General features: G+C 46.1%; 1 protein-coding gene across 3 annotated transcripts in view; it reads left to right on the top strand.

Annotated features, from left to right (window-relative positions):
• ipo11 (importin 11) overlaps window positions 1-12000 on the top strand; it is a 117001-nt gene that overhangs the window by 89074 nt on the left and 15927 nt on the right. For all 3 annotated transcript variants that reach the window (XM_036578150.1, XM_036578149.1, XM_036578147.1), the window contains exons 27-29: window positions 1730-1851; window positions 6492-6587; window positions 7851-7935. In XM_036578150.1, coding sequence (XP_036434043.1) covers window positions 1730-1851; window positions 6492-6587; window positions 7851-7935 — 303 coding nt within the window. The remainder of the gene's footprint in view (window positions 1-1729; window positions 1852-6491; window positions 6588-7850; window positions 7936-12000) is intronic.

Genomic DNA, 12000 nt, shown 5'->3' with positions numbered 1-12000 from the left:
AAAAATATTCTTCAAACTTTTTTTTTTTTTGTTTTTCAGATTGTTATTGTTTCTTAACTCTGTTCTTAAGAATAGTTCTGAGAGTGAGTGTTCTTCCTGAAACAGTCTGTTCTTTAATGTTCCTAATCTTATGACGGACTCTCCCTCGTCTCAGGCTGTATTGATGAGTTGATCGTCTAAACTGATCAGACTCAGTGCTGCCTCTGCTGCTCCTCATCCTCGACTCTCTCTTTCCTCCATCACTCCACAGTTACCGAACTTTCTAAGGAGGATTTCTCCTGCTGGCTGTTTCTTCCTCCATCAGCTCTTGACCTTGTTTGCGATCATTTTTAAGCACTTGGTTTGATGTTTTTACATTTTTCCAACTAAATATTGGAAATTTGAATATAAATCTAAATGTATCTCACGTCATTTAAGGTCAGCTGTAAAAAGCAACACAGCCGACATAAAAAACAGTCAAGATTTACTGAAGAGAATATTTGAGAACTTTTCAAGCTTTTTTGAGAATTGCATATCAAGAACTTTGGGCCTCGTTCTCCAGTATCCTCCTAAGTCTGTTCTTAAGTGTGTTCTTGATAAAGGTTCTAAGAAAATGTCTCCGTCAGATTCATGACGTGTTGTTAAAGCGCAGAACTTTTGTGCTCTTGAGTGTAGATTCTGTTCTTACCTAAGAGTGAATCTCAGATCAGAGAGCAGTGGAGAGTCAGAGTCTTCGTCAGAACTGCGTAAGAGGGTTTAAGAGGAAATTTCTTACTAAGCACGTTTGGAGAACGAGGTCCAGTGTTATGAACCTCTTACTGTTTGTCTTAAGAACCTTCACAACTGTTTTTCCTAAGAAAGCTTTCATGTCTTCGGCCCCTGATTCTAGACGCATCTGATGGTTTCCTAATGGGATCTAAAGGTGTCTTCAGAAACTAGTAGTCTAATCATTAAGCCAATTCCCGTTAGAAAGCAAAACCATCAGGTTTTAATCCTAATGGTTGTAGTGGTCTTTGCTCAGCAGGGCTGTTTTGTCCCATTAAATGTCTCTGAGGTGTTTTTGGGGCAGTGTGCGGGTTTTTGGCTATCAGTACAGCTGAATGTGGCAGAACACGGCGAATGGGTGGTGGATCATTCTCAGCACTGCAGTAACACTGGCGTGGTGGTGGTGTGTTAGTGTGTGTTGTGCTGGTGTGAGTGGATCAGACACAGCAGTGCTGCTGGAGTTTTTAAACACCTCAGTGTCACTGCTGGACTGAGAATAGTCCACCAACCAAAAATGTCCAGCCAACAGTGTCCTGTGGGCAGCGTCCTGTGACCACTGATGAAGGACTAGAGGATGACCAACACAAACTGTGCAGCAGCAGATGAGCTATCGTCTCTGACTTTACATCTACAAGGTGGACCGACAAGGTAGGAGTGTCTAATAGAGTGGACAGTGAGTGGACACAGTGTTAAAAAACTCCAGCAGCGCTGCTGTGTCTGATCCACTCAGACCAGCACAACACACACTAACACACCACCACCACGTCAGTGTTACTGCAGTGCTGAGAATGACCCACCACCCAAATAGTACCTGCTCTGTGAGGGTCCATGGGGGTCCTGACCACTAAAGAACAGGGTAACAAAGTATCAGAGAAACAGATGGACGACAGTCTGTAACTGTAGAACTACAGAGTGAAACTATGTGGTCAGTGGAGCTGATAAGACAAAGTGTAGATGTGGCACTGATGGTCTGGTGGTTCTGCAGATGGACCAACTGTTGGGGAACATGATTGAGATGTGGGTGGACCGCATGGACAACATCACTCAGCCTGAGAGAAGAAAACTGTCCAGTCTGGCTCTGCTGTCCCTCTTACCTTCAGACAACAGGTGAGTTACTGCAGTGAGGATCCTGACACCCTCACTCAGGTGAACAGAGGAGGGACAGTTAATCACGACTGGTTTTGGTACATAAATTCACATCATAAGCATAAATACAGGAAATAAAGGAAAATGAAGAATATGGGCTCTTTAAAGACTTTTGATCACCTTCACACCAACTGAGAAGGAGAAGATTTCAGAGTCAGAGCAGAAAAGTACAGTAATAATCAGATTTCTGACCTCAGTGCTGTTAAATCTGCTTACTGAGTCTTCTGATAGTTCAGTAACTGTACATTATCACCATTGATAAGAATATAAAGCCAGTGTGAAATCTGAGTAACATTGACAGTGAACAGTCAGTGTGTCCCAATTCAGGGGCTGCATCCTTCAAATGACGTGTCCTTCAAAGGCTGCTTAGACCCGTGAAGGCTGAACCGCAGTGAGGCGTTCTGCTCTACGGCGGATTTCCTGTTTTTTTTAGAGCTGGAGATGATTCACCGCCGCCGCCTGCATCAGCCTGTGATGCATCTTAGACTGATGATGTTTTTTTAACATCTGTATCGTTCGCTGTTCGACTCAGTTTAAACTCAGTACTCACATTTAAGGCGTCTCCTCAGCCGCCGTTCGCTCCTCTGCTGATGCCGCCATGTTCTCGATCCTCGCTGGCACCCGTTGGATCCTTTGTTGCCATGGAAAAGAAGGACACATTTCTCGGCCGCATATGAAGGAGCTTTCGAAATGGGACAGACTAGTCGCGCCGCTGTGACGCAGTCGGCCTTCAAATGCAGCCCCGAATTGGGGACACAGCTAAAGTCACCTGACACACGGACACAGACCTGAGCCTGAGCCTCGAACGCTGATGAAGGCTGCGAGTGACAGCGGGAGGAGAACATCGAGAGAGAGCAGTAGAACAACGACAGCCATGAGAGGCATGAGGACGGCGCCGAGTCCGGAACCCCGCCTCCTGTTCCATGTATGAGCCGTGGAGCATGGGGTGGTGACGGGACGGCAGAGCAACGAGGTCTCTTTCCCTCTCAGCTCAGGTGCTCATGCTGCCTTAAAGAGAACCGTCTGATCCTGGTTAGGCTTTGGCAGCGTGGGCGCCTTTAAGAAGAGCAGAGAGGGAGCAGAGTGGCCTCCAGGACCAGCGCTGAGGAAGAGCGGTCCAGTGACTTCGCTGCGGAACGGGATGTGAAGTTCGGGACTCGGGTGTCGTCGTTCTACTGTTCTCTCTCACAGCTGATGTCCTCCTCCCGCTGCCCCGCTTGGCCTGCATTGGGTCCGGCAACGGACACAGCATTATACTCAGAGCACAGTGGCCAAATCTCACTGATCAAACATCTTTTCATAGCAAATTTCATAACAAACTACTATAAACAGACAACTGTAGTTTATTTATTTACTTATTTATTTATAATACTTTAAATTGTAAATAAACCGTTTGTTTACGTTTTGGTGTCTGTTATAACACGTCTGTTCACACTGTGTGTCATTATTGAATATCAGTCATTAAAATGACAAGTTATTCAAAACTTTTAAATGATGAGCCTTTTTACCTGAATAGCTTGCTAGCTAATTCATTTGTCTCTTAGCTTATTAGCTGAGAGCTGATTGGTTAGACGACTCATTTGCATATTTGCAGCCTTCTGTGATTAGCGCAGTATTTTGCGCAGTTTTATCTGAGTGTTATAGTTGTGTTTGTGATAATTTATTATTTTATTAAAGAAAAAAGCTGAGCGAAAGGAAGAGAGAGAAGGAATTTATGTTCATTTACTTTGTGATTTTTGAAAGTTCTTTTTTTTCCCCATCTGATTAGCTTTCTAGCTGGTTAGTTAGACTGTTAGCTTGCTGAGTTTGTCCAGGCTGTCCAGTTAATTGTCCAGCTAGAACTACACGCGGATGCTGAAGTGGGCTAATTTGGAGCTGCTGCAGTCTGAGAGCAGCTTTGAGATGAATGGAGGAGGAAATTGTGCCCTTACGCAACGTCTTAGACGCTGCAGAAATCACTGGACGCGCAGCGGGAGGAGCTTCATCCCGAGCAGTGATGTAATATCCCTCTGAGGAAGCCTAACAGCGAGGAAGCATGTGAATTCACCTTGGAGGGGAGCTCCTGTGTCAGTGGTCCTGATTAGCTGTCAGTGGCGGCATAATTAGCGTGATGTAAAGTGGGTGGCGTGTTGCCTCCTGACCTGTGGGTAATTCGTGTAACGCTGCATGTGGTGCTGTTTACGCTATAATACAGTGTGACTTTGAGGTTGTGTTGAAATATCGGGGCAGTTGACCACTTTCGACGTGACGGAGCGGCTCTGGCACTTAAATAACCCGACGTGGGCCTCCGTCCATTTCCTGTTCTCCATAATGCATCGGAGTGCATTTGCTCCGGCTTGCTCCTCGCTCTCTCTCTGGCTGAAAGCCTCCGCTGGAGGACGGCCGTAATGGTGTCATTTGGGTCCGGAGTGCTGGCGCGCTGTCGTGGTTGGAGAAATTGCTCGATCATTTGGGAGGAACACAAGTTTTTCTCCATCCAGTTCCTCCGTCCCTCATTAGAGGAACCCGCCATGTGAAGTCCTCTTCTGCGAGTCCCTGCACTCAGCAGCCTGATGGGAACAGACAGCTGTTCATTCGGCTGCATATTATTGATTATTTCTCTCTGTCTTATTTGTTGTTTCCAGCAAGAATCAGTGTGAGGAACGTTTGTGGAGCTGCTGGAGTTCCCAGTCAAACTACAGAGAAGCTGTGGAGATTCTGTAGAGTCGCTGTGTTGGTTTAAGTTTAAAATGCTACTGAGTTCCTCTCGCTAATCCAACCAGCGCAGGTTTGAAACAACAATGACTTAGCCACATGCTAACATTAGCTCAAACCCAAAGATGCTGGACGGGGTTGAGGTCAGAGCTCTGTGAGGTCATTTAAGTTTTTTTAAACTCAGCAAACCGCTACTTTACGGAGTTCGCTTTGTACACGGTGGAGCTGTTCGGCTAAAACAGGAGAGGATTCTCCCCAAACTGTTCCACAGTTCTCTACAGTGTGGTTGGATACTGTAGCCTTAAGACCTCCCTTCACTGGAGCCAAGCATGAAAAACAGCCCCTGCCCATCACTCCCCCTCCACCAGACTTTAGAGTCCGAGTCATTGTAATGGAGTCAAAGTCTAAGTAAATGTTTTAGTGTCAAAGTTCAAATTATTGGTGTTTAGGTCAAAGTTTGAGTCACTGTGTTGGAGTCAAAGTCCGAGTCATTGGTGTTCAAATCAGAGTCCTAGTGATTCTGTTGGAGTCCCAGTCTAAATCACTATGTTAAAGTCCAAGCCCGAGTCACTGTGTTGGAGTCAAAGTCTGAGTCATTGCTGTTCAGGCCAAAGTCCGAATCAGTGTTGGAGTCAAAATCTGAGTCGTCATGTTGGAGTCAAAGTCCAAATCATAGGTGTTGTGGTCAAAGTCGAGTCTTAAGTCATCAGATTAGTTTTTTGAGTCCGACTTAAGTCCAAGTCATATGACTCGAGTCACAGCTCTGGTCTGAAGGTAAGAAGAAAGCAGCTTCCGATGCTGACGTCAGAAGAACTCACACTACACAGTGATGTATCCTCACCTCCTCAGTAGTCGGCGCTGAGCCCGAGCGCCGAGTGCCGTGCGGCGTGGTGAAGTGCAGAGCGCCGGTCTGGCTGAGATTCGGGTTCGTGCGGGCTGGTCGGTCACGTCTGGGGGAGGAGATAAGAAATCTTTAATATGATGCCTCTTTGATGGGTTACCATAGCAGCCATGCTAGCTGTAATATCACCAGATCCTGATAAGGCCTGTATTATGTTCCAAAATAGTTATTAAAGTAGTTCTGGTTATGAAAGGTGTGACGGAGGAGGTCGGGTGGTGCACGAGTGTCCTGAAGAAATGATCCACTGAAATATCAGATTTCTGTAGCGAACTCCCGCTGCACCGCACACTGACGATTACTGGGCTCATCACTCCCCACTTCCTGTCAGAGTGACTGTGTGGATCAGATGAGCATTAAAGAGCACTTGAAAAAGAAAGCAATAGAACGGTTCTCCAATGATGAGGCACTAAAACCGTGGGCAGATTGGACTCCTGTGGCGTTTTACTCACAGAAACTAAAAATAAACTAAAGAAACTAATTTAAACTCTCGCTGCTCTAATCAAAACATTCCTTCAGACACTTTTTATCTCCACAGGAAATGAAAGGCATAATGTTGGAAATACTGCAATGGCCTATTAACACCATAGCAACCACCTGGGATACCATAGCAAAGACTTTGTCAAGCCAACATAAAGTTTGTTTATGAATTTTCCGGCTGTAGTTTTGACTAAGATCTTGTTGTTGTTGTTGTTGTTGTTGTTTTCTTCTCTGTTATCAACTGTATATTAAGTCTTTCAGATTCTCGAGTATTAAAATGATTGTCTCTAATCTCTCCGTCTCTAGATCTGTCCGCTCACGTCGTGACTCTAAAACTGTGCTGCGTTTTCTGTTTGATGTTTTTTGATCTGCTGTTTTTTAGATGTTTTTCTAAATGTTTTTCTGCCCTGTGAGTCTCAGTCCATCATCCGCACGGTCATTACTCAGAGCTCTGCTCTCAGACGGCCGGGCGGCGAGCGGCGGGGCGAGTCAGCGCTGACTGACGCTAACGCTACCGTTCATTTTTCAGTGTGATTCAGGACAAATTCTGCGGAATCATCAACGTCTGCGTGGAGGCCCTGCACGACGTCATGACTGAGGACCCCGACACGGGAACCTTCAAAGAGTGAGTCTCAGATACAGAGAGAGAGAGAGAGAGAGAGAGAGAGAGAGAGAGAGAGAAATGAAGAGTTCTTCTGCTCTTGTTCTGAAGCTCTATGTTCTGAATGTTAATTCTTCTTGTTCCTTTTGATGCTTTGGCAAAACTGTAAATGAATATGGTCGTACCAATAAAGCTTACTGAATTGATAATTGAAATTGAGAGAGAGCGAGAGAGAGAGCGAGTGAGTGAACGCAGAGAGAGAGAACGCAGAGAGAGAGTGAGAGAGAGAGAACGCAGAGAGAGAGTGAGAGAGAGAGAACGCAGAGAGGGAGAGAGTGAGAAAGAGAACACAGAGAGAGAGTGAGAAAGAGAACACAGAGAGGGAGAGAGAGAGAGAGAGAGAACGCGGAGAGGGAGAGAGAGAGAGAGAGAGAACGCGGAGAGGGAGAGAGTGAGAAAGAGAACACAGAGAGAGAGTGAGAAAGAGAACACAGAGAGAGAGTGAGAAAGAGAACACAGAGAGGGAGTGAGAAAGAGAACACAGAGAGGGAGAGAGAAAGAGAACACAGAGAGGGAGAGAGAGAGAGAGAGAGAACGCGGAGAGGGAGAGAGAGAGAGAGAGAGAACGCGGAGAGGGAGAGAGTGAGAAAGAGAACACAGAGAGAGAGTGAGAAAGAGAACACAGAGAGAGAGTGAGAAAGAGAACACAGAGAGAGAGTGAGAAAGAGAACACAGAGAGGGAGTGAGAAAGAGAACACAGAGAGGGAGTGAGAAAGAGAACACAGAGAGGGAGAGAGAGAGAGAGAGAACGTGGAGAGGGAGAGAGTGAGAGAGAGAACGCAGAGAGAGAGAGAGAGAGAGAGAGAGAGAGAGAGAGTAATGGGCTGTAGAGTGACGGAGTGTTTGCGAGTGTTGTGGGTTCAGACAGTGAAATGATCTCAGCGCTGCGTCTGAAGATGCTGAGTGATGATCTGCTTTATGATAAATGTAGTTTGTGTTTTTCTTTGTATAAATGGGAGAAGTTTATAGATGCTGCGTTGTTGGAGACAGAAAGCTGAGAAAATGAGAGAGAGAGAGGGAGAGAGAGAGGGAGAGAGCACACTCAGCTTTTGCATAAACAAATATAATATTTTAGCAAGATGATCATTTTATACAAGAAACCTTCACATCTTTTATATTAACAATAAAATCTCTCTCTGTCTCTCTCTCTGTATCTGTCTGTCTCTCTCTCTCTCTCTCTCTCTCTCTCTCTCTCTCTCTCCGTATCTGTATCTCTCTCTCTCTCAGTTGTATGCTGATGAATAGTGTGGAGGAGCCGAAGCTCTCTGATGATGAAGAGCCTCCGACGGAGCAGGACAAGAGGAGGAAGCTGGTGAGTGCTTGTGATAATAATAATAGTAATAATGATAATTATAGTAAAACCATTTCAACCGTGTAAATTAAGCAGTGTACACAAAAAGCCTACAGCAGTTTACCCCCGTCCATAGTTTAGCCCGGCCCGTTTGGCCCCGCCCATTCAGTCTACAGCAGTTAATACAGGACAGCCAGTCAGAACAGAGCTCATTTACATATATCAGTCTTAAGGACGCAGTGAGCCGAACCGTTTAAGTCTGGGGGATGAATAGGGTCGTGTAAAAATGAGTCGTGCCGGTTTTTGTTCATGAACTCAGTTTTGATCTGATGAGGGTCAGGGTGTAGAGGCGGAGCTCTGGGGTCAGAGGTCGGCGCTGGGTGTGATGTTTTAGTTGTGTGGTTAATACAGCAGTGTGTTATTGATGGTGTATTGATACGGTGGTCAGTGTGTGATGTCAGCAGGTCAGGACTGATGAAAGATCTGTAAACAGAAGAAGTGACCGATACTGAGCGTCCAGCAGGATCTGTGATGACGAGAGTGACCAGGTGGAGGATGAATGTCATTGGTCTGTTCTGTTGGGTCTGAAGATCAGGAGGAACAGTGATTCACTCAGCAGCTACCCAGCATTCAGTTTGAGTGTAAGAATTCCGTGTGGGATTCCAGAACGATGATCCGAAATGCTAGAAGTGCTGTTTTTTTTGGGATATTTTTCTTGGATATTTTGTTTTGTGAAATCTGGCGCTGAATTACTGTTCCTGCTCACGTCCTCAAGATCGGACTGAAGGATCAGAAGCACTAAAACGGGATCTCAGAAAGCCTTCACATCGCCTCCTTCAGCTCCTTCAGCATCTGCTCCTTCAGCTCCTTCACATCGCCTCCTTCAGCTCCTTCAGCTCCTTCACATCGCCTCCTTCAGCTCCTTCAGCTCCTTCAGCTCCTTCACATCGCCTCCTTCAGCATCTGCTCCTTCAGCTCCTTCACATCGCCTCCTTCAGCTCCTTCAGCTCCTTCAGCTCCTTCACATCGCCTCCTTCAGCTCCTTCAGCTCCTTCAGCATCTGCTCCTTCAGCTCCTTCACATCGCCTCCTTCAGCTCCTTTAGCATCTGCTCCTTCAGCTCCTTCAGCATCTGCTCCTTCAGCTCCTTCACATCAGCTCCTTCAGCTCCAACTCCTTCAGCTCCTTCAACTCCTTCAGCATCAGCTCCTTCAGCTCCTTCAGCTCCTTCACATCAGCTCCTTCAGCTCCTTCAGCATCAGCTCCTTCAGCTCCTTCACATCAGCTCCTTCAGCATCAGCTCCTTCAGCTCCTTCAGCTCCTTCACATCAGCTCCTTCAGCATCAGCTCCTTCAGCTCCTTCAGCATCAGTTCCTTCAGTTTCAGCTCCTTCAGTTTCAGCTCCTTCAGTTTCAGCTCCTTCAGCTCCTTCACATCGGCTCCTTCAGCTCATTCAGCTCCTTCAGCTCCTTCAGTTTCAGCTCCTTCAACTCATTCAGCTCCTTCAACATCAGCTCCTTCAGCTCCTTCAGTTTCAGCTCCTTCAGCTGCTTCAGCTCCTTCAACTCATTCAGCTCCTTCAACATCAGCTCCTTCAGCTGCTTCAGCTCCTTCAGCTACTTCAGCTCCTTCAACTCATTCAGCTCCTTCAACATCAGCTCCTTCAGTTTCAGCTCCTTCAACTCCTTCTGCTCCTGCAGCTCCTTCAATTCCTTCAGCTCCTTTATCTCATTCAGCATCAGCTCCTCCAGCTCCTTCAGCTCCTTTATCTCATTCAGCATCAGCTCCTTCAACTCCTTCAGCCCCTTCAACTCCTTCAGCATCAGCTCCTCCAGCTCCTTCAGCTCCTTTATCTCATTCAGCATCAGCTCCTTCAGCTTCTTCAGCTCCTTCAACTCCTTCAGCCCCTTCAACGCCTTCAGCATCAGCTCCTTCAGCTTCTTCAGCTCGTTCAACTCCTTCAGCTCCTTCAACCCCTTCAGTTTCAGCTCCTTCAGCTCTGGATTCCAGAGTTCAGTGAGGGGATCTGTGGGGTCCGTTTGTGGTTCCAGAAGGCAGCGCTGAACAGATTCACTTTCTCTGAATCTTTGATCATTGTTTTGGAGTTTGGTGTGCTGGTACTGGACAACTGACCGATTCCAAGATCTGGATCCCAAAACTAAACTAAAACAGATCTGAAAGGTCCGTGTGGGATTCCTGAGGTGTGCCTCCAGAAGCTAAGAGGAGGGTGAGGGTTTTGAGCTCCTTCTGTGTCTCAGTGCTGGTTGGTGCTGCTCTCAGTGCTCAGTGTGGACTCTGCTGTGTCCTCTAGCTGAACTGCTGACCTGCTGACTGTAAGAGAACGTAGAGCTGAGTCTCTGAGAGGAGCCGAGTGCTAAGCTGCTTTCATTCGTTCCAGTAGAGCTTTCGTCATTCTGCTGGAGTTACATAGCAGAGAATCAGACGCCTCCTCACAGTGCTGGTGATAAAGACCGAGAGAACATCAGAGAACACCAGAGAACACCAGAGAACATCACAATATCACAAAATACCACAGAACATCAGAGAACACCAGAGAACATCACAATATCACAAAATACCACAGAACATCAGAGAACACCAGAGAACATCGCAGAATATCACAGAACATCACAGAATATCTGCATGCTTGCATGCTTAGCTGGTTCATTGCATGGTGAAATGGTTCTTCAGATTGGTGGAGAATGTCTTTGGTTCTATATAGAACCAAAAAGTGTTGTTTTATTATATACCAGCTTGACATCGTAACAGTAGAAGAACCCTTTTTGGTCCTGTATAGAACCATATACAGCACGTTCTCCATCAATCTAAAAAAAACATTTCACCATGGTTTTTCACCATCTCTCACCAGAGAACCGTTTAAGTGTGCAAAGGGTTCTTTGAGTGTTCATGTTCTATATAGAACCACTGTCTTTACTGAGGAACCCTTTTTAAAAAGTGTAGAGAATCTGAGGACGTACGAGTGTATCAGACACTCAACTGCTCCCTCAACTCCTTCTGCATCTTCAGCTCCCTCAACTCTTTCTGCTTCAGCTCCTTCAGTTCCTTTAACTCTTTCTGCTTCAGCTCCTTCAGTTCCTTTAACTCTTTCTGCTTCAGCTCCTTCAGTTCCTTTAACTCATCTGACTTTTTGAGTTCTTTCACATTTTTCAGCTCCTTTATCTCCTTAAACTTTTTCAACCCCTTCAGGTCCTTCAAGCCCTCTTTCAGCTTCAACTCCTTCAGGTTCTCCTCCTTCAACTCTTTGAGCTATTCAGCTCTTTCAGCTTCTTTAGCTTCTTCATTTCTCTCAGCTCCTTCAGCTCCTGCGGCTTTTAATCGTCGCCTCCTGTCGTGTGGAGGGCGGTGCGGTTCTCTGCTCAGAAAGCTCCAGGAGAACATTCAGAGTGTTTCAGTGATGGCCTCTCAGCAGCCGAGCGGTGGGGGTGGAGACTGACAGCTGCCTCACGGCAACACTTCACTGGAGTGCTTGACTTTCCTGCTCATATCTGGGATCATCTAATTATTCAAATATGTTGTTATTATTTTTTCATATGCAAAGCGCACATCAACAAACCGGGACCACCACAGAGCCAAACTGAGAGAGAAGAGGAAAAACAGAAACTGAGACATTAGAAATGTTCAAAATATCATTCAACTTAAAATACTGAAGAGCTGTTTAAAGCAGAGCATTTACAAATTAAATCCTTATAGATTTATGCGATATTATTCCATGATGAAGGAGAAAGTCAAAAACTGGAGCACAAAAACTGACTAAAAGCTCCAGAGAAAATGTGGCCCCTAACAACCACCTGGAAGAGCTGGTCGACCCCAAAACTGCCCCATCAGATAAACAGCACTTAAAGCTTTCATCTCTGAGAGAGAGGAGAAAATCAAGCTGATCAGATCTGAAAACATCCACAGGTGTTTCTGTCCATCCTTCCACTGTGAGAAGACGACTCAGCGCTGTGGGTCTGAAAGGATGTGTAGCTGATCAAGAAGAACCTCACTGAGAAAAGGAGACGGACACATCAAACAAAGAAGCTGAACGATGGACTGACCACCCCAGAGTCCAGACCTCAACACCACT

This window comes from Colossoma macropomum, unplaced genomic scaffold (genome assembly GCF_904425465.1).
Source record: "Colossoma macropomum unplaced genomic scaffold, Colossoma_macropomum, whole genome shotgun sequence".
NCBI classification, from domain to species: domain Eukaryota; kingdom Metazoa; phylum Chordata; class Actinopteri; order Characiformes; family Serrasalmidae; genus Colossoma; species Colossoma macropomum.
The sequence above is the reverse complement of the archived record's forward strand: the minus strand, read 5'-3'. Positions and strand labels throughout refer to the sequence as shown.